Source organism: Harpia harpyja, chromosome Z (genome assembly GCF_026419915.1).
Source record: "Harpia harpyja isolate bHarHar1 chromosome Z, bHarHar1 primary haplotype, whole genome shotgun sequence".
NCBI classification, from domain to species: Eukaryota; Metazoa; Chordata; class Aves; order Accipitriformes; family Accipitridae; genus Harpia; species Harpia harpyja.
Genome location: NC_068969.1, coordinates 43,719,597 through 43,745,281, shown reverse-complemented (window position 1 = coordinate 43,745,281; position 25,685 = coordinate 43,719,597). Strand labels below are relative to the sequence as shown.

Sequence of the window (25,685 nt, the reverse complement as noted above, 5' to 3'; positions counted from 1 at the left end):
GCTGAGGTTTGGATTCAGATGTTTCCTACCTAGTACCTGCCAAATGTGCCAGACCTTGCTGAGGAATGACACAGAATACCATTATTCCTGGTTCACAGAGAGGAAACAGGAGCTTAAACAGAGGGAGTATGTGTCCAGGATAATGCCAGGAATCGGCTGAGGGTCTGGGATGAAAATGTACAGGTTTCAGGCTCCCTGGAGCATAAGATGCAGGAGATGGAAAACTGTTCATCCCAATCCCATAGCCATTGCTGTTTTGTTAGTTCATGGGAGAGGCAATGTAGGGTGAAGAAGGGAAGGTAACACCACACTTTTGATGCAGAACCATTTCCTAATGGTGGAGGAATGAGGGCAGAGCAAAAGGGCAATGCTCTGCCCCTGGAAGATCTGGCTGAGGTCAGTTCACACCTCAGGGGGTCATCCTGGTCCCTTGCTTCAGCCTCTACATGTCCGTGCCCCTAGCCCTACCAAGCTTTGTTCTGCACATCAGTATGAGTCAGCCTCTGCTTCATTTTGGCAGGCTTGGGGGCCAGGGACTTCAGGGGGCAGTTCAGTCCAGCTAATCCTGTCACCGGCAGGTCCCAGGGCTACCCGTGATGGTGGGTACTCCAAATTTGGGCAACAGCTGTTGACCTGTGTTACAGGGAAGGGAGAAGGACAGCACTCTGTTCCTCCTATCAACCCACGATGGAAATGGCACTGCCTGGGTCTGCTGTGGCTTTTCTGTGGTGCCTTCAGAGCTAGCTTCCTTCCTTCCTTCCTTTCCCATCTCCTTCTAAACAGCTCTGAAGGCTCACCTGCCTCCAGGTCTTTGTAGTGAACAAAGAGCTGGAGATGATCTCAGCCAGCTCATGAGCCAGATGTGCAGCTTTCCATCTCACGGGGTCTCCAGATTATTAGCTGGGACTCTGCCTTAGTGTTTAGCTGCCCAGACAGCTGGGCAGCTGAGACACATCTCATCTGGCTCCATCAAGCAGGAGGACAAGTAAGCTCTGAGCCTCAGGCTCCCAGCATACTTAATGTTGGACTAGCTCCTATGTCTCTGCTTCATGCAGTGGGACAAGCCAAGTTAGCCCCACACAAAGCTGCGTTCTCCCAGGAATGCACCTGCTGAACTGCCTGTGAGGGGAGAGGATCCCCCATCTTCGCAGCAGGGTCTGGCAGCCCCTCCAGACAGGGAGCAGGAGCAAACCCCAAAGCAGCTGCTGCCCAACAAGATATTGCCTGGTAGCTGGACCAGGCCAAATGCCTTCACCTATCACACGTGCCTGTTGCCCTACAAGGGGGTTGAGCAATAATCCAGCAGGAATTTGATCAGGAGCTAAATCCCAGTTACCAAATATGGGTTGCATCGGGCCAGCGTGTGGGCGAAAACCCTCTTTACGCTCCGTTTGCCCTTGTTCTGGCGCTGACCCCACCATGAGCTCATTGGAAAACAGCTTTGTGCACAGCAGCCCCGTGAGATACGCTTCCCTCCACACCCAGCCATGGCCCCGGAGGCTCACGCAGTGCTGAAACACCCGTCACTCGGCGGAGAGGTGAGGCAGCACCATCTGACTGCCATGCAAGCTGTATGGTGCCTGGGGCTAGGCGAAGGTTTGGGATCAGAAGGCCAGCTGTGGTCAGTCCCCTGAGCAAGCACCATGGGGAGAGGCTGAACTCTGTGATCGAAGAAGTTGGGACGAGCATCAGACATTGACCGAGTGTTATTTTGGACTTGCTAGCTGGCCTTAAAACAACATGAGCTAACATTGCTTTCCTGGCCACAGCGACGACCCTTTTTGTCCAAGGGGTGTTGTAGGAAAGGGCACGCAGCAGCACACGCCTCTCGATGCCACACTGATAAGGGCACTGGTGGCTCCGGAGCTAGGTCAGTGTCTACACTGACAGCTGTGCCACGCAGCTGGACATAAGAGGGAGGGGAGAGGACCCTCAAGGCCCAAGGTGTTGAAATGAAAATCCACTTCCCCATAACCAACCGTCCAGCTCGCTCTGTAGCGGCAGTGAGCGTTGGTGCCGCAGACATCAGCAGAACGTACCAGGAGACAAATCCAAGCTTGCTGGCAGTGCCCTCACTGGGGTCTGTCACTCTTGGGGAATGCTCCTTCCAGCCCAGCCACACAGCATGCAAGCCCACTGCTCTGGTCCAGGTTCCCCCACAGTCCGGACAACCACAGAGCATCCCCCATGACACAGACCTGACCCAGGACTGAGGGGTCACGGTGCTGCCAGAGATGCCACGACCCACCCAGTTTTTCAGGCTGTAGCAGACCGCAGGTTTCAGGTTGCACTGGGAGGACATTCCTCCGGCACCACACTCCTTGCAGGGCTAATCCGTGGAGGAATGCACCAGCATGCATGGCAGCCCCGTGCTGCGCCAGCCTGGCTGAAGGTGGCAGCCACAGACCACACCAGCCTCGCCTGGCCTGAGCCCCATGAGGGACCTGAGGAGGTCCCCACCAAGTCCTGGGTAGTCTTACAGCTCCAGCAAGCCTTGTCCCGTTGTTGCTGCCAGAGACCCTTTTGCAGCAAAGTTTAAAGAGCCACGAGACACCAGTTGTCTCCGCCAAAGCCTTGCTGCAGGACTCCAGCATTTCATTGCCTGCCAGGTGTAAGCACCAAGAGATCTACCAGGTCTCCACTCATCCATAAAGGCCAACTGGTTTTCTCCCCTCCTGGCTTGCAGAACAGGACACACATCTACTGAAAGGCTGCAGCACTTCTGCTAATGTTCTGGCCATTTCAGAAATAACTTCCTTTAAAACTTCTTAGTGTTCTATGCCTCGTAGCATATGATCTTTTTCAAGTGATCACCTCAACTGAGCACAACTTTTCAGCAAGTGCCACATCTCTATTAATAAACAGGTGTGGGAAAGGCTGGGATGGAAAAGCACCCTCTGTGACTCCATGATGCTTTTGCTTTTTGCTGTTGCCACACCAACTTCTTTATCTTACAAGGCAAAATGTTTTAAATAATAATGGAAAAATTACCTTCTCTAATCCACACTCTGGAGGGGAGCTCTCTTGAGCTACTACTCTGCAACCAGTTGGATGTGTCTGCAAAGAATTCAGGTGAAGAAAGCAAGCTAAAGTAGTTAAAAGACTTGCCAAAGGATGCAGAGAAAAATTATTTCTATGTCCCGTATAGAGAAATCCATGTCCTTCAAGAAATCCAACCTCCCTTTCCCCATATTTAGGCTGGGCTTGTGCTTTCACCCCAACTACCATGTTGTCCTTGGTAGAGAAATCTGGTTGCAAATAACCTTAAACCTTTGTCAAAACTCCAGTGCTGCTCTGTTTGGACTTGGCCACTGTAACCCCTGCTAAAAATTGCAGAGAATATTTCAAAGTCAAACTTTAAAGGGACAGCCATTGTTTTATTTGTGTTTAATTAAAAATAATAATAATAATAATTGTTTTCCAGTCCCATGGTAATTAGCAATCCAATCTACACCTCCCATGGGAAAGAGCCTCCGTTTCTGGAACAAGTGTGCTCAAATATTGACTTGCTTTAGACATTGCCAAGGTTTTGAGTACAGCAATTTGTTGGGAGGGGGTTTCCAACTTTGACTCCGTAGCAGTTAAACTGTCCTGCTCCAAACCACAGAGTTTTACTACAGCCTCCATTTCCCTTTGTTTTACCTGAACTTCTCATCCCACTCTGCAAATCCTATGCCAGAATGAGTCATTCCTGCAGGATTAGCTCTTATTTTTCAACTCCTCTGTCAGTGTTGCCCAGACTAGTTCTGAGGAGAAAAAATTGACACTCCCCATTCAATAAAGCTGTGTAACGAGTGACTGAAAGAAATTACCTCCAGTGCTCAGCTACTTACACTGAACCAGCAAGGACCACCCCGTCTTACTAGGGTAACTGAGCCCTCCACACAGCACAGCATCGCTGACAGTAGCAGGCTGGCAGCCCCAGCAAACGGGATGCACCAGTGCCCCCCTCCTGTGAGTCATCCCCCCTTGCTGCTGTGGTGCACACAGGGATGTTGGCTTGCTCCTCACCCCAGAGGGGAGTTCAGAGGATCACCTGCAAGGAGCCCCAAGAAGGATCAAGGGCACCATGTGCTGCCCATGGGGTGGACTGCCCTGGCTTTTGCTGTCTGAGCATTGGGGCGGGCTGGGTGGAGCCCATCTCTGGTCCTCCTGCCTTTGGGGTAGAGGTACCTTCTGGAAGCCCTCTCTCGCGGCTTACTGCCAAGGTCAGTCCTGTGCCTCTTGTGTTTAGCACGTGGCTCAGGCCAGGGAGCCTTCTGCTCTGGGACTTACTTTCTGAAAGCAGATCTTAGCCTGTCTCTGCCCTACAGACCTTTTCTTATGTTCACATCTAAATAAACACTTGTTACAAGAACACCCGCCCCCCCTTTTTTTTGTATTTTCACATTTCATTTTCCACCTTTCCCTTGGTTTTTTTTATTTTTTAAAGTAATAAAGACACTCTCACACAGCAAAATTGCATTGTTTTGCAGCGGAATGAAGAGGAGGGAAACTCAAAGGCCTCAAAAAGATGCCACTCTCCTTCCCCTTCTGTGTCCAAAACATGATCCTGGAAGTGATTGTTTAAATAACTTCTGGAAGATCTGTTTTCTGATAATGGTCCACATGGTGGCAAATCGTGATTTGCATATGAAGACACAAACTGCATAAGCAAAACTATCAGCGTCAGCTAGGAGAAATAAGATCTGAGCACCTGGCATTTTGAGAAGTCATTTTGCTTGTGTCCATGGGTCATTTTCCTACATCATTGACAGGACTTCAGCTGACTTGACAGAAACTCCTGGAAATCCTGTTTCTTCCACAGTAACAGAGAGAACTGCAGAAATGACAAGGTTTCTGGTCCAGCAAAAGCTCAAAGGAGGGTTATACCCCAAGCTAGATCAGCTTGCTAAGGGCCACAACCAGCCAAGCTTTTAAAAGCCCAAAGGACAGAAATCCCACCATCCCTTTGGGAAACCTGTCCCGTGGCACAAATTTTACATGTGAAATATGGACTGGTCACAGAAGAATTAAGACCAGACTGTCCAAAATGAAGAGAGATTTCTGAAACTTTTTGCTGCCCCTGGAAATACACACAGTACAGTGTATATTTTTAATAGCAGCATGAAACTTAAAAATACTTCTTTCTATCCAGATTACCACTACTTAGATGCTTTTTGAAACATGTATGGCCTCATGTAAACACTGGGCAGATGCTTATCTAGTGTAAATCCCCACAGGTCTGTTAACTTCAGCAGGACTCCAGCTATTCACAGCCTTTGCAGTCTTGCTAAAGAAAAGTTTTGAATTTGAGAAATAACTTGTTTCCTCATCTGGGGCTAGACATTTTGCTACAGGCTCAAGCAAAACTCCAGCAAATTTCTGTAGGTACTTGTAAATAGGGCATTACTTGGTAATTACCATGGTGATTGCTAAAGGGTCAGAGAGTGGCGATGAGAATAAAAAAGCTGAGGGAAAAAAACAGGAGCTCTTTGTAAAAGTATTCAGATTTTGTCTGCCAGTGCCAATAAGCTCAAACTATCCCCGCTGTACATTTTGTTTTTTAAATAAAGGCTATTTACATCACTCACGCATGAAATTACAGCAGTTGGTAGCACTGGGTCTTACCAATCCCTCATCAGCGTCTGCTTGACAGCTGAATTCACTGATAGCAGTGGTAGTCACAATTCACCAGGTGTGATTTACCATTCAGTTGTGCTTTATGCATTCCACAGGCACATGCAAGCACACACTAGCACAGACACACACATGCCATTTTAAGAACAATTTTCCTTGCCTCGGTCAGGGCTCGACACACACTCCCCATCCTGGGCATCCAGCTGGCTGGGCCCAAGGCCAGGAAAGAGCCCAGTGAAGCTCCTCAGCTTTAACTCGGAGCTACTTTCAAGCTGGGGCTTTCACCTCCTGCCCCAGGGCCACGCTGCCTATGCCCCTCCTTGCAACCTCTGATGCAGAACTTGACCCCCTGTCTTGGCTTCCCAGCTTTGCCTCCAACCTGCCTCATCACTGAGGACTTCCCCAGAAAACCTCGAAGCATCAGAAACCTGACACAAAAAAGTGCTGGGTGCCTGGACCTACCTACTGAAACATGTTATTTTTGTTAATCAAGTAGAGTTCTGCAAAGTGCACTGAAAGCTGCAGTTTCCAGGGAAGTAAGGGCAACATCTGGTTTGTTTAATAATGCTCAGTAACAAAGTTTAATCAGTGATTTTCCTTGGTTTAAAGAAAACAGTAAGAATGAAAAGAACCCAACAGAGCAGCTCACAGCACTAGAAGTTTTTTGTGCTCTGTGTAGACCAGTCCTAGAAAGCTGTGACATTACTTTTCATGTTTATTTGTTTGTACCAAAGTGATGCTGAGAGTGAAAGTCTTTGATTCCAGGCCAAGACCTGGAGGTGAAGACACTTTGATGGGCACAGCTTTTTTTGTCCATCCTTTCAAGATCTTCTCCACAAAACAAACCTCCCAACCAGTCTTACAGCAAAGGCTCTTCATCTTCATTCAGCTCCAGCCCCAACCCTTCCTCTCTACATTCCCTGCTTTTCCATGGTGTTTCTGGTGTTTCTCCTCCTCCTCCTCCTCCTCCTTCTCCTTTCCCTTGTCTTCATGTGTTCCCAATCTCACTCCGCTGCTCCCTTCTACTTGCTCCCAATACCTTTTCTTTCCTTTGCCTCCCTTCTTGGCTGGCCTACTCTCTGTGACCATGGGGAAACTCCTCTGCAAGGACTACAGTGCAGAATATGTCACAGGACAGGAAACTGGTTACTAAGTTATAGGACAACTCCACTGCAATTTGTTAAAGACTTTTAAATATCCATAATTGGGTGGAGCAACATGAAGAACATTACCAACAAAGAACACCACCAAGAAATTTCTCTTGCCTGTGTTGGGAAATTAATCTCCTAACGCTACAGTTCGGCCAAAATGACCTGTCCTCTCTCCATACCATGCTGAAGTGCTGGTTAGAAAAAGCTGATGTCCAGGGCAATGTGGTTCTGTCTGCAGCAAAGGAAAAATAAACCAAACATTTATTTCCAAATAACTTTTTGAAGTAAAACAGGATATTTGCAAAGATATTTTGTTCACAGTAAGACAATTAATTAACTTAAATAATTATTCTTAAATAAAATTCCCAGCTTCCAAAGCAAGCAATAAACAATTCTCTCTAAACTGCTGCATCCTATTATTCTCTATCAAGCATCAGGTTTCACCACTAGCTGCAGAGAGGGATCACCTAGTGCACCGGCAAGCAAAATTCGGCTTCAGATGACAAGCCACCCTTCCCTTCCACAAGCCTCAGGGTCTTTCCGGCCCTGTGGGCCCCTTGCAGGAGCTCCCATCAGACAGCAGTGATGCCAGCTGTGAGTGAGCAGAGCAGACAAGTCCCAGCAGGGTACCCGGGAAACATAGAGTAGGAGATGTTCATCCGGCAAGATCTGAGCCACCACTGTGTCCTACATGCTTGGCCTTCACCTGCTCTACCAAAGTTAGTGGCATGACCAATACTTATGACGGTGGCCCTGCATGCAGAAGAAATTCTTCTGGCTGGCTGGCTTCCTTACCCCCTGCCTTCTGCAACAGCCTTACTGCTGCTATCACACTGGGACACAAATAGAGGAAACTATACCCAAAGCTGACACCATGCCACGGACACAGCTGCCTGCAGTAACCACAGGAGGCTGCAAGTGGCAGGGAAGACTCGGAGGGGAAAGGTGAAGCTCGCTACAGGGAGTGTGAACACCAAAGACTTAGGCCACCCTTAGAGGGGATTAAACCTCTCAAAACTGTTGAATGACTGGCCAAATAGGGCATTTGATAGGCAAAATAGAGAGAACTCATTTCCATGCCAACAGAGCCTGATGGCTATTCAAAGACACGCATCCGGAAGATTTTCATGAGGTGATGAAATGCGCAGGCTTCAGGGGAGCAAGCGCCATGCAAACCTCACAACACCTGCAAAAAAAAAAAGCATAGCAAGTGATTTTTGGCTTACAGAAGAGAGCCTGACTCTGCTTTGCATGTTCCCAGAAAAAGTCAGCTCCTCCTCTTTACAGCATCTGACAGATCTGCTCAACTCCCAGTGATTTCTTGGTGGTGCAAAGGCAAGAATGGGCAGCTTATTCTCTTGCAAATTGGCTCTAAAAACTGCTTTGGTGGGAGAACAAATGAATGTGTCATGGCCCATCCAGCACAGGCTGGATCCACTCTGCTTCCACCAAGAAGGTGTCTGCTCCTTGCTGCCTATGTCACATGTAGTGTTTTCTACTGCTTCAGTTTGTGGCTCCATATCTTAGCTAAATGAGTCTCTTGTTGCCAGTTTGCACAGTGAGGTTGCATGTTTAACCTGCTGTTTAGGCAGTGCTGGCACAGACCTAGACTTGCATGACAAGCCGTGCTCCTCCTCATGAAACCCAGTACAGAGTGTGCCTTATTTGCAGCAAGAGTCACTCCTGGCCCACGTTCAGCCTCATGCACACTGTTCCCCAGCTCCTCTGCAGCTGGGCCCCAGCCCTCCCAGTCGTTTCCCAGCTGGGACTGACACACAGGGTTATGCTGCCCCAGCACACCACCAGAACATTTCCTTTGCTGGGCTTTGTAAGCTTCCTGGTTGTCCAGTGCTCCCATTTCTGGCAGTCCCTCTAGGCTGAGGCTCTGCCTCTTCTCATGCCAGCCACTCCTTCTAGTTCAGGGCTATTGTCATCCTACAGCAGCAACCCCGCACGTCACCCATGCTGTGTGCCAGCCCTCTGCCACTCCACGCACACCAAATTCTCCCCAGTGGGGCAGGGGCTCCCAAGGGAGCGGGCAGAGGTGATGCCCTGCTCTGCGAGAGCCTGCCCTGCCCATGTGCACCTTCACCTGTCACAGAACACCCTCTGCAGATCCTGCTCGCCCTCCATGAGTTAGAGGAGCTGCTGGGCTGTCAAGCACACTGGCTGGCCTCTCTTGCTACCCTCCAGAATAGTCCAGGTGGAACCATGCTGGGTGGAGACTGAGGCTCCTCGTGCCTCTCACCCCTGTCAAATTTTCTCTCTCACAGCCCTGAGACATGGCCTGTTTCAAAACCACCATGGTTGTTTGTTTGGTTTTTTTTTTCTACAAAAGAATGACCACAACAGCTAACTCAAGCCTCTCTCATGAACCTGGCTACATCCATGTGATGCTCTCCGCAAGCAGTTCTTTCTCACCTGCAGCCCCAAGTTCCTGTATAAAACTCAATCAGGGGATGAAAAGCAGCATTAATTTGGAAAAAACAGGACAGATGATAAACAACCAGGCCACTGATGCAGAGTGAAAGCTCACTCCCACAAGACAAGGCATGTGAACATCTGATGCAAATAGGCAATGGACACATCCCACTAGCCTGTTGCTTTCCAGCCCTGCTTCTGCCATGTGACTGGGCTCCATTTGGCAGCTGCACATCAGTTCTCCCTGTGAGGTTTCACCTTGGTCCCCACACCACACTCTGGGTATAAAGTGTTTCCAAAATCCATGCAATCACCCTCTGCTTTTGTCTTCCACTAACTGCAATCAGGTGCAAGATGTCTTAAGTTCAGTGACTTTGGAGACTTCTTTGTGGACACATGCTCTGAAAGTGAATGAAGGATGTCCCCATCACCTGCCTTGTTCCAAGAGACTCAGGCTTGTGGTCCCCTCTCAGATCTTAATAATGAGCTGCAGGTAGGGCTCCTTTGTCACAGAGTGTCATGAAGTGTCTGGCTGTGACGCTCTCCACACTTCCAGCAGCAAAGTCCTTGCACCAAACACAGAGCCATTAAAAACCCAAACCTGCCATCTCATTGCAGAGGCGACTGAGCTTGGGGTGCAGCCTGTGCCATGAGGTACATGCTCTCACTTCATTTGCGTTCAACCAATCTGATCTGGGATTTTTGGCTCTGCTGAACCCTTGACTTTGAGCACACTAAATACAGCTCTGCCTCTGGGACACAAAGGCAAACCAAAACATTTCCTCCCTTCAAAGAGACAAATTCTGATGGTGGAACCAAAACTGTGACTGTGCTGCACATGAAGGGCCTGTCCACACATTTAATGTCTGCTTCCCTCTGGTTTGGTTGAGGTGGGAGAAGCCACTCAGGTCACAGGGCTATCAGAGGGCAGGGCTTCCCAGTAGTTTACTCTTGAGGGATCTCAATGGTGCTGTTTGTAATCAGGAGCAATTGAGTGGGGAATGAAGCCTAAAGGATTGGATTTTTTCCATGGGTGGCAATTGCTCTTGGAGATCCAAGCAGATGGGATTTTGGCTGGGGTAATTCTCCAGCACCTACTGGTATTAAAAACCTCCAGTCTTGAGAGGCCAAGGCACGATGCCCTTGCTCAGGGTACACTCTGCAGTGCCTGGTCTCAGAATCAATGAGATCAATCACTTTGCTCACTTGAAGGCTGCAGATCTCAGTGTAGGCAGGATCTGAGCTGGGAAATTTAGACAGAAAAAATGCTGACTCTGAACTCTGACTCCCAGAGAACAGAAGAAAGTCCAAGCTATAGCTTTTGTATGGCTAATACTCCTGTAGATACCATACATCTTCTACAGCATTATGAACTCCAAATGTTTAATCAATGCATGACACTTTCCATTTTACTTACCCTTGTCCCTCCTCCAGTGTAGCTGAATGACAAGAGAAAATAAAATAATGCCAAACATGAAAAGCACCAACTCTTCTGCTGCAGCAACAGGCAGCACTTTGGTTTACAGATGGAGGAGATATGCAGTCTAAGATCCACCTGAGTGAGTCTGAGTTTCATGTTCCCCATAGTTCCCTCCCCAGAGGAACTGGCAGTCAAAAGAGACACCAATGCTTAAAATGGGACATACTCCTGCTCCCCGAGTGGAGAGCTGAAAATGTTTTGAAATAGGCTGATGATAATATCAGATTGAGGATAGTCTCTACACCACCACATTACACAACTCCTACTTCACTCACAAATACTGGGATTACAGTTTAACATGCATGACGAGGAAAGGAGAAGGGACAAGAGCCAGCACATGCTGTTTGGGTATCCATTTCACTCTGCTTACAGGCTGGGCTCTGCCAAGGAAAGTGGTTTCTTGGAAAAGGATTTTCATCACCAGCAGGGAGGGCAAAAGCAGCTGTTCAGCACACCATCCCACCTCAGCGCACTGCTTTCATTCCCCATCCTCTACAAGTGCAAAGTGAAGCATGATCTGACTTTGCCCTCTGGAGGCACGGAACTGGCATGGCGCAGAGACACACACAGCCCCAGAGGTGACGGAACTACCGCACTGCCTTTTGGAAAATCTGGCAGGAAAATTCATGCCCAGCTACAGCTTCCCATGAGCCAGAGGGCAGAGCATTGCCGGCGAGGCAGCTTTGCCACTCTCCTTTCATGCTGAAGGAGTCGGTTTCTTGGTTTGTGCAGGGTAATACTACCCTAGTGTTTTGTGTACTTCAAGAACATGGGTGTCAGTATGGGAGGCTGATTTTTCTTCTGTGTCCTGGCACAAACTCTACAGCATGTGATTTGAAACTCTGCCACACATCTGCATTCAGCTTCTGCGACCGCACACATGGGTCCTCAGAGAGTGCCACTTCATGGTTTATTCTGCTAGCATCATAGTTTATTCTGCTACCTCCCAGATCACTGGGAAGCTGCACAAATAAGCAGGTGGCCAAAGACTCTGGGGTCCCTTTATTCAGCTAGAAACCAGGGCTGGGGTTCGTTTGCTGCGTGCAAATGGATCCTCACACACATTTTTCTCCAAGCAGAGAAACAACATTGTTGGAAACCTTCAAGGGAGCCCTGTTTCACTAGGATGAACATCTCCCACCTCCCCTTGCTCCCTTAAACACCATTTGTGTAATGGCCAAAAGGGCTTTGGGAAAGCTTTTCCCACAGAGATAGACTCAGCAGCACACTGGTGATCCGAGTTTTGGGAGAACTGGCAGGAAGCACCAAGACGTGGGCAGGATCAGCTCTACAGCCACACACAGCACCTGCACAACTATGCATACCCACCTCTCTGCACCCCCATTCCTCTGCACACACACCTGCCCACATCCATTCCCACATACCTGTGGACACTCATGCCTTGGGTCCAGCCACACAGCTGTGCACACTGGCATGTGTTTGTATGCACACTCGCATGTCAGTGCACACGCACAAACTCCCAGGCACATTCTCAACCCCACACCAGTGTCCTTGCACACCCACGTACCTGTGCGTACTCACCCTCCCATGCACACGCATCCCTGTGCGCACCTGCACACACTGACCCTCCCCATCCCACCCCTAGAACCTCCTGCCATCCCGTTTATCCTCTGGCTCCTGAGGATCACCATGCCAGCAAGCGAGGAGGCTGTGCTACCCCAGCCCCACGGGCGCGTGCCACAGGGTACGAGTCCCGAGCAAGCATTCCTTGCCAGCTGGGTGCGCTCACAGCATTTGTTCTGACCCCCAGTCCTGGGGCCTGACCCCCAGCCCCAAGTATATGAGCAAGCAGGAGGGAGCTGGCAGGTAAGTATGTCCCAGCAGCAGCCCACGGAGAGCCCAGCGTCCTTCCTGATTGGAAGGATCATGTACCTGGAGGTCCTGTGGCACAAGGATCAGGGACAAGCAGGTCAGTCAGATCAGGGGTAAACCAGGGGCACGGGAGCCCAGCTCTGTGCCGAACTGCTGTTGGGCACCAGAGGTGAGGGCCCCAGTCTGAGTGTATTTTATGTAGCAGCCCTGCACGCAAACCGCGTTGCCTAAGCCCACACTCACTATCTCTCCCGAGAGAGATCAGCCACCGGGGCTTTTTGCACGTTCCGTTTGTTTCTACCGCTTCACTCCCGCGAAGGAGCGCAAGGCTCCACGGGCGACGCTGCCCGGAGCCGGTTGCCCTGTGCTGGGGTCCGGCAGCATCCCCTCCGACAGGCAGCGGCAGACCCTCACCTCTCACCTCACCTCACCTCTCACCTCACCTCACCTCACCCCGCCGGCCGCCAGCCGAACCGGCCCCAAAGGCACCGCCGAGCCGTAGAGGGGAAGGCGCTGGAGATGCCCGTGCCGAGGCATCCGCACCGGGACGCCGGCGACGCCCCCGCTCCGCTCGGTGCCCGCCGGCCCCCCGCACTCCCGACGGCGCTGGGGACGGCGATCACGGCGGGCGGGGCGGGCGGTGGCTGGGGGGGTGCCGGGGCAGGGCGCTGCCCCTGCCCGCGGCGGCGGCGGCACGCCCGGCCCTGCCCGCGCCTCCCGGGCTGCGGGGCGTTGCAGGGGGAGTGCCGGCCGCCCGGGCGCGGAGCCGCCGGACACCGCCGCATAAAAGCCGCGGCGGCGCGGCGCTGCGCCTCCTCGGCTCGGCCCGGCTCGGGGCCGTCCCGACGGCCGCATGACCGCCGAGAGCCGGCTGCCGCCGGGCTCCCCGCCGCCGCCACCGCCGCTGAAGGCGGACGCGGCGCCGCCGGGGGAGGCGGCGGCGGCGGCGGCGGAGGGGGCGCGGGGCGGGCGGCGGCGGCGCAAGCGTCCGGCGGAGCGGGGCAAGCCGCCCTACAGCTACATCGCCCTCATCGCCATGGCCATCGGGCAGGCACCCGAGCGGCGGCTGACGCTGGGCGGCATCTACCGCTTCATCACCGAGCGCTTCCCCTTCTACCGCGACAGCCCCCGCAAGTGGCAGAACAGCATCCGCCACAACCTCACCCTCAACGACTGCTTCGTCAAGGTGCCGCGGGAGCCCGGCCGCCCCGGCAAGGGCAATTACTGGACGCTGGACCCCCACGCCCGCGACATGTTCGAGAGCGGCTCCTTCCTCCGCCGCAGGAAGCGCTTCAAGCGCAGCGACCTCTCCACCTACCCGGCCTTCCTCGCCGAGCGCCCCGCCGTGCCCTGCCGCCTCTTCCCGCTGCCCGCCCCGCCGCCCGCCGCCGACCTGCCCCCGGCCCCCGCCGCCGCCGCCTCCTGCGCCTTCGCCGCCGCCGCCTTCCCGGCGCAGGGCTGCGCTGCCGCCGCCCTGCCCCACGCCTACGCCCCGGTGCCCACCGCTCCCGGGCCCTACGCGCCGCCCGGCCCCGGGCAGCTGTACGCGCCGTCGGGGCGCATCGTGCTGCCCGCCTCGCCGCCCGCCCCCGCCCCCGCCGGGCTCTACGGCCGCCGCTCCCCCGCGCCCTACCCGCCGCTGCCCCACGCCTACGGCGCCGGAGGGCAGCTGGTCGCCGCCGAGCCCGGACCGCGGCACGGAGCCTACCCCGGCGGCCCCGACAGGTTCGTCCCGGCGCTCTGACCCAGCCCCGGGAGAGGCCGGGCGGCCCGACGGCGCGGACCCGGAGCCCGGGAGAGGGGCGGGCTGTGGCGCTCGCCCCGCGCCGCTGGACCCGGGGCTGCCCAGGAAGATGCTGGAGGACCTTGGGCTGTGCCTCTGCACCCTGCCACCTGCCCGGGCCTCCTGGCACGGAGCACCACCGCCAGCCGTGGGGGCCTGGGGGGCCCTGCCCAGCCCCGTCCGCTCTTGCCAGAGAAGCCCTAGGGGCTCCCAAGTGCCTGGATGGGGCAAAACAGCCCCTTCCTCTTCAACCACCTTTCCTGGGGCAGGTGCTGAAAGCTTCCTGGCAGGCCCCCGCTCTCCTGGCACACCCAGCTGGGCCCCCTGGTCTATCCGGGAAGATCTATCTCACTTTTAAAAATCTATCCGCTGTTGATGATTTTATTTACAGAAGAAAATGTCTGCGGGGGCCCGGGAGGAGGGAGGCAGGGGGAATTGTTCCCCTGCCTAGTGCAGCCAAAGCTGTAAAAGCGGGGTGCGTGGCACTAACGTGGTGTCGTGTCCCTGGTGTTGCACAGGGCTATCGCGTTAGTGCCAGGCTTCACACCAACAACGTGGCCAGGGCTGGGGAAGGTTTGGATGCCAGGGTTGCAGCCCAGCCCAGCAAGTCAGATCCCTCCGGGGGTCATGCTCTGTGCTGCAGGGGTGGGAGAATAGTGGGATTGGAAGGATAAAGACTTTGACCATCAGCATGCTAAGCCCCTGGAAGAGGGACCCTGCGAATCTGTGGGATCTCTTCCCTTGGAGGTTTTCCCAACTCGATTGGACAAAGCCTGGGTGACCTGATTTGTCTTTGGAGTTGGATCCAACATTGAATTTGGACCTGCTTTGAGTGGAGACCTGGGCCAGAGGTCTATGGAGGTCCTTATATCCTTAATTACTTTGACCCTAAGGTCAGCCCAGCTCTGGCTGTATCCTAGAGAAATTAGCATCTATGGGGAAAAACTTTCCTTCCTGAAACAAGTGAGAGAGGCAGGACATGGTGCCTTCGATTGCTCCCCTTTCGAGCTTTCCTAGGATGGAGAAAAAGCTAGAGGAAAACATGGAGAGGGGACAACTGATAGGAATTGCTGTGAAAGGCAAAGGCTTGAAAATAGATCCATGGGGTAACTCAGGCAAATCCCTTCCAACAGATCCCACCACCCCTGGAAGGGGCCCACAGAGTTGGTGGATGCCCAGGGCTCTGCCTGGAGCTGTGAGTGGAGAGGAAGCAGACGTAGCCCTGCTACTGTCCAGATCTCCTTATCCAGCTCCTTTTTCCTGTGGAGATGGGAGCCTGTGTGACCAGGGCCAGGACGAGGTTGGTGAGGAGTACTGCAGCATGGTGGGGCCTTGAATGGGGGGAGGTAGGTGGAAAGTGCAGCCAGAGCCTCGGCAGGATCTTTGGAATAGCAGAGAGGGTGCACATACACCAGGGTCTCTCTCACCACAAACAGGTTCAGATCATGGTATAACTCAGGTTGGAGGAGACCTTGGCAAGTTTCTGTTCTGACCTTGTGCTCAAAGCAGGGTCAGCTGTGAATCAGACCAGGTGGCTTGGGCCTATCTAGCTGAGTCCTGACAACCTCCAAGGATGGAGACAGCACAGTTTCTTTGGGCATCTTGGCTGTCCTCATGAGGGAGAAGTTTCAGCACCTCTCTAGTCTCATTTCATGTCTACTGTCTCTTGTCCTGCTCCTATGCACTGCTGCAAAGAGCTCTGATCCCATGGAAACACCTGTATCTTCTGCTCTGTGGAGGATTTTTCAGATGAGGTACTCAGCAGGATGAAATTTGTATAGAGGCAGGTTCCTTGCCTTCTCTGGGTGCTAAGGTCCAGGTATCTAAGTGGGACACGAGAGGGAGGAAATGGAGTGGAACAGGAAGGTGGCTGGGTATCCCCACAGCACAGTTGGGGGTGGAAGAGGCTAAAGCCCTCTGGAGTAGGTGGACAGGAGAAGTATGTCTGCGTTCCATGGGGTCCTGAGGTAGGAGATGAGTGTTGGATTCAAGGCACCCATCCCTCTCTCAGAACGGTCAGGATGGCATGTCGTGGGTGAGCCATGGGCTGGGAGGCTGGGTCTGGTCTGGTACTGCTGCCCCTTGTCAATCTGGACCTTTTCGTGGTACTGCAGGAAACTCTACTGCCTGCACACAGAGCTGGGGAGGTTCCGTTGCCATCAGTGGGGGGCACAGGTGGCACGTGTAGGCATCATTCAAATCTTTGGTGTGGTGATGTGAATCAGATTTTTCCCTGCCTTGCTTTCCATCCTGAAGAGCTGCGTTGTCTTTCAATAATCCTTCCTGGTCCTGGTGCACCCAGAAACTGCTTCCATCCTGGAAAGAGTGGAGTCCTGCCTCTGCAGCTTGCCTGCCTCTACCTGGGGCAGGTCTCCTCAGCAGCCGTGCTAGCTCTGCTCCTGACTTCTCCCTTCACCAGCTGGAAGAGAAGCCTTACACCTGGCTGCGACAGCTCTTAAGTTTTTGACAGCTGCCTGCTGGCTCTCTGCTTTCATCACCTGCAAGGACTGGACTGCGTCCCTTTGCTAGCAAATCATGCTGACCTCTTACTGGTTTGGGGGTAGCTGGAAGAGGAATTGTCCTGCCTCTTAATGCCTGCCTTCCTTCCTGTAGGAGCAGTTATCAATGTGGACTGGATCGTTTTCCTGAGCCTAGAGGTCTTCTGGCCCTTGTTCCCCATTACTTCAACCTGGTTTTATTCTCTGCTCGAGGTGCAGTCTGAAAAAACAAAGGTCACCAATGATGATACAGGTCTTGTGTAAGCTGCTCCTGACCTCAGATAGCATCTGTAGCAAGTTCAGGGAGCGAAACCCAGTGTCAGGAGGACATGCATGATAGATATTGATGACGCAGAAGGCACAAATTGGGTGGGTTCAGTTGTCTATTGTTTGCAGATAAGGTCTAGATGCTTGTTCTTATTTCTCACAAGCTAGGGAAACCAGACCTTTCTGCAGCAGGTGCAGTGATGAGCCTGTTGCATTGAGGACCTGAGACACGTGGCCACAAACTGTTTAAACTAAAGCCACAAGCAGCTGGAAGCCCTGGGCAGGAGCTCTGAGCTCAGTGAAGAGCTACATGGACCCTTCAAGGGACTCTACATCTGTGTGGGGTCTCTGTCCTTTGGGGTTTTCAAGACAAAAATAGACAAAGCTATACCTGCCCTGTGCTAGTGCTGGCAATACTCCAACCTCCTGCCTGTGGCAGGCCTGGAGACTCCAGAGATCCCTTCATACCAGCACTGCCCTGTTTTTGTGGCTATTGCAACCTCTTCGAGCTGTCGTGCAGTCTCAGACACAAAGGGTACACTGAACATTACAGGTCTGTCCAGGCTCTACTTTGTGGCAGCAGGATGTGCTGACCCTGTGCTTGTGCATGTGGCTATGTGTCTCATGCGACTGTGTGACCACTGACAGAGGAAGATATGGTTGTTGCATCCTTGGGGAGCCATGCGGTTGGGCCTGCCTGTGAGGATATGGGGATATGCCATGGGGATATGTTAAACATTTGGATCTCAATGTATTTTTGGCTGGCACTTTGCTTGTAATTCTCAGGCACCATCCAGAATACGGAAAATTTTGATTTCTGGAAGCTTTATTGTAAATATCTGAGGGCGTTCCTTTTAGCAAAGTTAATCTAAGTTTCAAACTAGTCTTTTGATTTCTGGGAGAAGAGTCCAATAGGTTTGGGTTATAACCCTGTAGGAAACACTAAGTGTAAGCACTGATGAGAAGAAAGAAGGGCCTTGAAAGTGCTCATTCCTCAAAGGACAGAGCCTTTCGGTTCCTGTTCTGCCCAAATTCTGGTATGGTCAGGCCCTGCGCTGACTTTGAGAAAGAGATGGATTGTTACAGCCTAGGAGAACATTTTATTATGTATTGCAGATCTTTTTTATTTACTCTCCTACTTCACTTGTAATGGAAATAAATCTTTGTTCTGTTGTTTGTAAGGAAGTGTCTCTCCGAGTTTTTCAAGCCTTCCCTGCACTCCTGAGACCAGGAGAGCGATGATACAGAGCAAGATGCCCGTCACGTGCTGCTCCTTGCATTTTGTTGTGTCTGTCTTACTGTCCCGAATGAGATTTTGTTACCTGGCCTTGGTTTAGCAGCAATTTAGGATTTATTAATATTTTTGAGATAGATCACAAGATTAGGTTGTATAGTTTTAACAGTACTTAATCATCAGCTAATTTAACAGAGTGATTTGATGGAATTTGTTACAATCAAATTTGCGACTTAGTTAAAGATTCAAAAATGGCAAGGATCATGCGAAACTTACAGCAGGGTTGCACTCGGAGGTTAAATCAAATCACACACATGCACAGACAGATAAAACAGTTCTGAACCAAATTTTATCCCCCCCTGTCACACACACAGAGGTTAACCTATGACTAAAATTTCCCTTTCGTGAGTTTTGTGAATTACTCACTTCTATGTGCTGGCATTCGTCAATGGATGGTCGGTGAACCTCACAAAATCAGGCCTTTAAGTCCTTGCAAAATCATTGACGGACTATCTTTCAATCCTCGCAAAATCTGCCCTGAGAGGCGTCCCAGCTCAGGGGGAGATACTGGGTCACACAGCCTGCTGCAGTCCCAGAGCGCTCAAAAGGTCTCACCTTGGATCGCTATTTATAGGGTCTTGAGATGATTGGCTTTGGTCTTTACTTTACATTCTGGCCACAATTCGTGCTGAGTCATCCTGATGTACCATTCAGGGAGCAGATGGCCCAGGTGTGGCCAAAGAGAGCCCGATGCCAAAAGTCAAAGTCGCTGCACTTGCAACCAAAATAACAGCACAATGGGAGTTTTTCCCACAGCACACATGGCTTATCCTGAAATATCAGAGTGGCGGGGGTGCAGAATGGAGGGGGAGCTGCACCACCACGCTTACCTTGGCTTTTTTTGGTCTGCTGGGATTTCTGAAGACAGAGGAGGGAGGGAGGGGGTGGCAAGTCCAGGCCAGAGGTGGCTTACCAAACTTCTGCAAGCCCCCAAGTCACCAGTCTGCTTTCAAGGTCTCCTGCCAGGCCATAAGTGTGCCCCAGACATCAGTACATGAAGCTCCAGCCCAGCCAGGTGCCTCTGCTAAAAAAGGGCAGGTAGGGAAGCCAAGGCTACTATGTGTGATAGGAACACAAGCTGAGAGATGGGCAAGGGAATCATGCTTGGTGTTAATTACTCTGATTGCTCCAGTGTGGAGCTGGGCCAGCTGGAGAAGGTTTTACTTCTGGAGACAACATTATGTTGCCTGTCCTGTGGCAGCAGCACCAGAAATGCTTGGTCTTGCCTCCTGCTCCCCAGGCCAGTGATTTTTTTTGGCTGCAGAGATGGAGTTCCCGCAGCCGCAGGCTGACACTGTGTTCACCTTGTGCAACAGCAACGTCTGTGGGAACAATTCATCAAGAAACAACCATAGCTAATGGGGGGTGTAACAGGCCTTCAGGGGCAACTCCACACCTCAGGGTGATGATCTGGCTTGTACATGGCTAAGATAATGGCAGATGTTGCCCTTTCTCCTGCTGAGAGGGTGGTGACCGGCTTCCCAAGGGGTTTTGAGGGAAAGCGAGCTCTGCAGCTGGTGCCCTGTCAGCAGCCCAAGCTGCCTGGAGGGCTATGAATGAGATGGGAACAGGTAGTTTAATCTGCTAAATTATCAAAGAGCAGATAGGAAGGTCTTCTTCAATAGCTCTGAGACTCCCAGGTATGATTTATCTGCCTTTGGAAGAAGCCAAGAAGTGCATCCAATTTATGAGAAAGCGTAGGCGGGGGGTGGGGGGGAGGCAGCTGCCGTTTGGCCAGAAGGGAATACCTTGGAGGGAGTCCAAAGCTTTGTGAGTTGTAGTTAGAGGTCAGTCTGCACAGCTGGAGATGTGCTTTAGTTGCATCCATTACCTAGAACTGCAAAGCCAGCATTAGTGATCAGGGAGGATGTCCCACTCATGCAGCACCTGGATGTGAACTGATGTGAGCATAGGAAGGCTGATGCTCTTTGGGGGGTGGACTGTACAGTCTGCTGTATGGAGATACAGTGGCCCATGTCAGCACAAAGAGTAGCTTCACACACTTATGTTGGTGTAGGCCTGGAGCCCTGATTCACACGAGGCACCATCTAGACAGCAGAGCTGATTTCTCAGCTGGCTCCTCCTGTTCGAATTTACCTCTTCTCCCTGTCTGAGGCCAAGTCGTCAAGGTGGGAGATGATGGCATCAGCTATACCTGGAAGCTGGTGTTATTTCTGGGAGCTACTTTTGGATCTGGGGCAGTGACCCCAACCCCTCCTTGTGTGGGCAGACTGAGAGGGAGGGAACGGGAGTCTCGGTGGGGAGCCCCCGTCTCTGAACTCTCACCACCTCCGTCAGTATTCGAACACAGGGTTCAGCTGGTAGTTCCTAGGACATGTAGGGACCAATAATGTAGCAAGCATGAAGTACCCTGGCCATCCTGCTTGGGCCAAGAGGAAAAGGAGGCTGTATCCTAGCCTCTTCTGCTGATTGGAAGTCCATAGGGTTGTTGTATGCTCAGGGCCAGGTGTCTGGCTGAAAGTGGCCATAGAGTAAGCACGAATGGTAGCTGTGGGCTGACTCAGAGGAGCTCACTGAGCCCACTGATATCCCTTCTCTTTGATGCCAGGAAGCTCAGATTTGCTAGCCAATTAGGAATTTGCAAAGATGTGGTCTGGATGTGAACTACCCAAAGACATCTTAATTGACAAAAGAGCTAATGAGCAGGTTCTGGCCTTTTTGTTCAGAGACAGTCCTGAGCCAGCACCAGAGCTCTTGGTCTGATGGCTGAGATGCAGCTCATTTGGTGCATGAAGCCCTCTGAGTCAATCATTCCTGTGGCTGGCTCTTGCAAGGAGACCGTCTGCACCTCATGTTGATGTCTTCCACTTGGAAAAGGCACTCACGAGGCCAGGGTGCCACCTTCTGAGGTTAACAAACTGTGTCCTAGGCATCTTATCACTTCTATAGCCATATGTTTTAGCACATAGTCTGTCAGCAGGTTAGTGCTCACCGGAGTGCTGGCCCTAGAACTGGCCAATTAAACAGTGGTTCTCTGGCCACCCCATCCCAACCCATCATGCTGAGTCTGGGATAGGCTAGTCAAAAGGTAGCAGCCACAGAAGTCTGCTGTGTTGGGAGTGCCAAGAGGCGGTGAGCCCAATGGAAGATCTTGCTGTGCAGATCAAGGCCTGGCCATCTCATCTGAGCATGCGGGGAACACCCAGAGCCATGGCAAAATGGCACATTATTTAGCTATGAGCATTCAAAAACTGGGTTGTGTAACTGACAGCTCACTGCTGGGCTCTGGAAAAGAATATTTGGCTCCACAAATATTCCCCCTGCTTGAACGCTGTAGTGGGATGCATCACAGTCCAGTTGTTTAAGCAGCAGCCAGTTGGATGTAGGCATAGATGTGCCAGTGTGGATTTGTTCTCTTCCTAACTTCTGTCTCTGTCCCTTCCTCTGTAATACTCAAAGTCTTGTTATGGACAGAAAAGGGAACACTGTAAGTGAAGCCAAGGGTTTACCATTACTACATGCAAAAGTTTTAACAATATAATATTTTCAATTATTAGTCTCATAGTGTTGTCCCACAAGCAGGGTTCGATAGCGAGTGTGCAATAAGCCAGTTTTACACAGAGCCGAGATATTTATTTATTTCATGTCTGTGAAGACATGGGTGCCACGTGGCAACTCCACAAAGCTGGCACACTACACCAAAGAAAAACAACCTATTCTGTTACATGATTAGTAAAAACCTGCCTAAGTTTGCATTCATTGGTTAATAGTCACCCTCTCATCTACTATTGGCCAGTTATATTTAAATTAGCCTGGCTTGCTATGTAAATTAGCACGCATGCTCTTTGAAGGTGTGGGGGGGGCAAGTTCTTCAGCCTTGAATTGAATTTGTGGTCGTGATCTCCCCCTGCCACCTTTACCTTTCACTTAGTTCATGCTTCTTTGGCAGTCATCCAGCCTTCTGAGCCTTCTGGGGCAGGATGTTTCCTTTTATCAGTCTTTAGTTCCCTCTTCAAGGGCATAGTCGTTAGCAAAGCATGCATCGTTTGTACAAAGTAATGAGGCCTGCATAGTGAAGCTACTGAGTAATGGTCCTCCTTAAAGGGCAATATATCATGTTTAACCCTAAACTGAGCAGTATCGCCACGGCTAGACCATAACTCAAACACACAACTACATCTCCCCCCTTTGAGACTATAAATAAAGAGAAACCTCAATGTGGTTTCTTTTATATCAGTCTCACCTCAAATTATTTTCTCATAAACCTTAAAACAACATTTAGCAACACAAGATACCAATGCATAAATACACACAAAAGCTACTAAAAGCAACTATTATATATAGTTCAATAACCTTTTTTACCCACAAACTTAAACCGGGGAACCAGGAAGTCAACTACTTAAACATTTCTTCAAACCGTAAGATGTGTACTGTTTTCTGCAATAATTCAAAATGCAAGTTCTTTTCCCATGGATTTCCTGGTTCCCCACAGAACACTCTGGCATCTTTTAGCTTTATCCATATCCACAGGCAACAGAGGACTATTACCCCCCCTCAGTTCCTTCATTTCTTTTGCTTAAGAAATCTGTATACTTACACAAATACACTGACAAAGATACGAAAACAACTATCAAAACACAATACAAAGATACTAGGCCTTGCATACAATCTAGCAATCTAGCTCAATATATGACTTCTCAGAGCCCCAGTTACAGTTCACTGGGACCGACAGAGCTTCGGTTTCAGTGGTCCCGTTTCTTCAGAGATCCACTCCTTCTGCGGAGCTTTCTTCACGCAGGTATAGTGTATCCATGAATCTATACCCTTCAGTTTCACAGTAGTATAAGCGGTAAGTAGCACCAGGTAAGGTCCTCTCCATTTTTCTTTCAAAGGCTCATCCTTCCAGGTGCAGATGTAAACTTCATCTCCAGGTTGAAATTCATGTATCCAATTCATGGATTGATTAATGGCACATCTTTCAAATCAGGTTGGCTAGAGTATACCTGTTCCATAACCTGCAGGCAGTCATGTTCCAGTTCCCCTTTCTCACTCACCAGCATTAAAGTGGCAGGATTCAAGGTTGAAGACATTTTTAAAATGACATTGTCTTGTTTAGTCAACATCACCTGATATTGGGCTAACCTTCTCTAGCTGCTTGGAGAAGCTAGCCAGCGGTCTTTTTCAGTCTCCCAGAGTTTGAGTCAGGACTCCCAGTGCTGCATGCTGCCTCTCATGCATATATAACGTAAAGGGTTTTTTTTTAAGTCCAGCAGACCCAGAGCAGGGGCTCTCATTAGTTCAGTTTTAATGGAATCAAATCCTTTTCAATTCCAAATTAATATAGAAAAACCTCAGTAATGCAGCTGAGATGATTGCTAAACACACACACACACAAATCCTTAGTATCTACCCCTGCTTCTTGATGTTATGCTCACCCTTCCTGTGTCCTCAGGTTGATGGCTGCAGGGGTGGAGGGGAGGGCTGCTTACAACAAGTTACCGGCATCCTGATGTCTTCGATAGGCAGATCATGTTGTTCTCGGTAAAGGTTTCCTTCTCTTCATCAGGAGGCACATGGTGTTGATGGTGATGATTTCTTCCTTCTCAGTCCTGGGGTTCACTTGAGTTTATTTCTGTATGTATGTTGTTTTTCAGTGGTTCCCCAATTATTTTTTTTTCTGTTCTCCTTGTTTTCTCTAAAATTGCCTTTACTTGAATAACACGGGTTTGCACTGCGGCAGCAGTGAGTGGCTGACCACTCTCATGGGCTGGAATCTGTGGTGTTGCCCTAGAGTCACAGACAGTTCAAGCCAGAATAAATAATAGTTATCAGTATAAATGAAAATGAACGTAGGTGCTAGTTATCTGACCACTGATTGCTGTCACAGCCAAGCAAGCTAAAATCAGCTCAGGCCAAGACAATACCAGCCAAGTCCCGGTCTTCCGCACTGCGAGGTCAACACAAAGCCACTGCCCCTGAATAATAATATATTTGCAAGCTGCCTTTAAGACCAGGTCCTATCTACTCTCACAACCAAGAGACCCCTTCCCTTCTAGAGGAAAGGCAAAAGAAAGCCCCACTTGAAGCAGCCAGGGGAAACGGTTTCAAGCCTTCCCACTTAGGCGGGTATAAGATACATACCACCTCCTGCCTCAACAGGAGCCAGACTTAAATGTGTCAACACTGCCAGCAGCGCAACAATTGACGCCTTTGCACCTCCGGCAGAGCAAAACGTTCATGAACGCGGGGTGTCTTCCTCGTCTTTAACAGCCACCGCATCCCTGCTGCTGACAAACCGGGAGAGGGATGGCGAGCCAGCCCACGCACGGGACGGACTCCAGCAGCCGCGAGGACGGATGCCCACCTTGCTGCAGTCATTGCCGCGGGGCCGGAGCGATCACTTCACCGCTCGTTCCTGCAGGCGGCCCGCGGCAGGTCCCACGCTGCCCGCGGCACAGGCACCGAGCCTTGCGACCACCCTCCCAGCACACCGGGGATGGAGACCCCGGCCGCGGCAGCCCACCCGCCCTTCCTGCCGAGGGGGGCTGCTCCCTGCCTGCCGGTGCAGCCCCCCCAACCCCGTTCCTCGGGGCGTCCCTGGGGAGGCGGGGGCCGGTGCTGCCGCTAGAGAGCACTGCCGCATCGTGCCGGCCACGGCCGCCGCGCCGCGCCGCGCCGGGCCGGGCGGACCGGGCCGGCCGGGGGCGGGGGGGGGGGGGCGGTGCTGCCGCCGCGGTGGCGGGGCGGGGGAAGCGGGCCGCCGTGGTTTCCAGCGGTTTGCAAGCTTGCAGAAAGCCTGGCAGGACGGCGGCGGCTGCTGCTTTCGCTGCGGCCTTGGGTTGTAACTGGGAGGCGGGGGGGGGGGGGGGGGGGGGGGGCGCTCAGCCGGCGTTGGCTGCGCTTTTGCAAACGACTTGGGAGATGGTGGGTACAGAAGAGGGTTGAAAAAAGAATCGCAATTAAGGCTATGAAGTTCAGAGCACACTGCTTTACCACACAAGCTGTGTCTTGGTTTCTTTGCTCTGTGTTTCTGCGAAAACCTCAGGCAGTCTGAGGGAGGCAAAGGCACAATCGTGCTCAAAGCCCCAAGTCCATCTGGACGGACTGAGTTTCAGCCTGTGGGCTGAGGCAAGCGGCCATTCCCCCTGCTTGATGTGGGTGATCCCACACGTGGAATGCTGGATCCAGTTAGGGTAACCCAGTACAAGAAAGACTGGAGCCCAGCTGAGGCCGTCGAGATAGGGAGCTGGAGCACAGGACAGGCTGAGGGAATCAGGTTTGTTCACCTGGAGCAGAGAAGGCAAGTGTGGAGTCTAACTTGCCATCCTAGAGAGGGTTACAGAGAAGATGAAGGTGAGGTCTTCTCTGAAGTGCACCA

At 51.6% G+C, this 25,685-nt stretch overlaps 1 protein-coding gene and 1 long non-coding RNA gene across 2 annotated transcripts; one reads left to right on the top strand and one right to left on the bottom strand.

Annotated features, from left to right (window-relative positions):
* Positions 1-7,030: 7,030 nt before the first annotated feature.
* Positions 7,031-12,917, bottom strand: LOC128137624 (uncharacterized). Its single transcript, XR_008233770.1, has 2 exons — positions 10,609-12,917; positions 7,031-7,956 (listed from the first exon to the last, which is right to left on the bottom strand). It is a non-coding gene; the product is annotated as an uncharacterized LOC128137624 (long non-coding RNA).
* Positions 12,918-13,357: 440 nt separating this feature from the next.
* FOXE1 (forkhead box E1) lies at positions 13,358-18,233 on the top strand. Its single transcript, XM_052778854.1, has one exon. The coding sequence runs from the start codon at positions 13,358-13,360 to the stop codon at positions 14,246-14,248; it is 891 nt and encodes a 296-aa protein (XP_052634814.1). The 3' UTR covers positions 14,249-18,233.
* Positions 18,234-25,685: the final 7,452 nt, after the last annotated feature.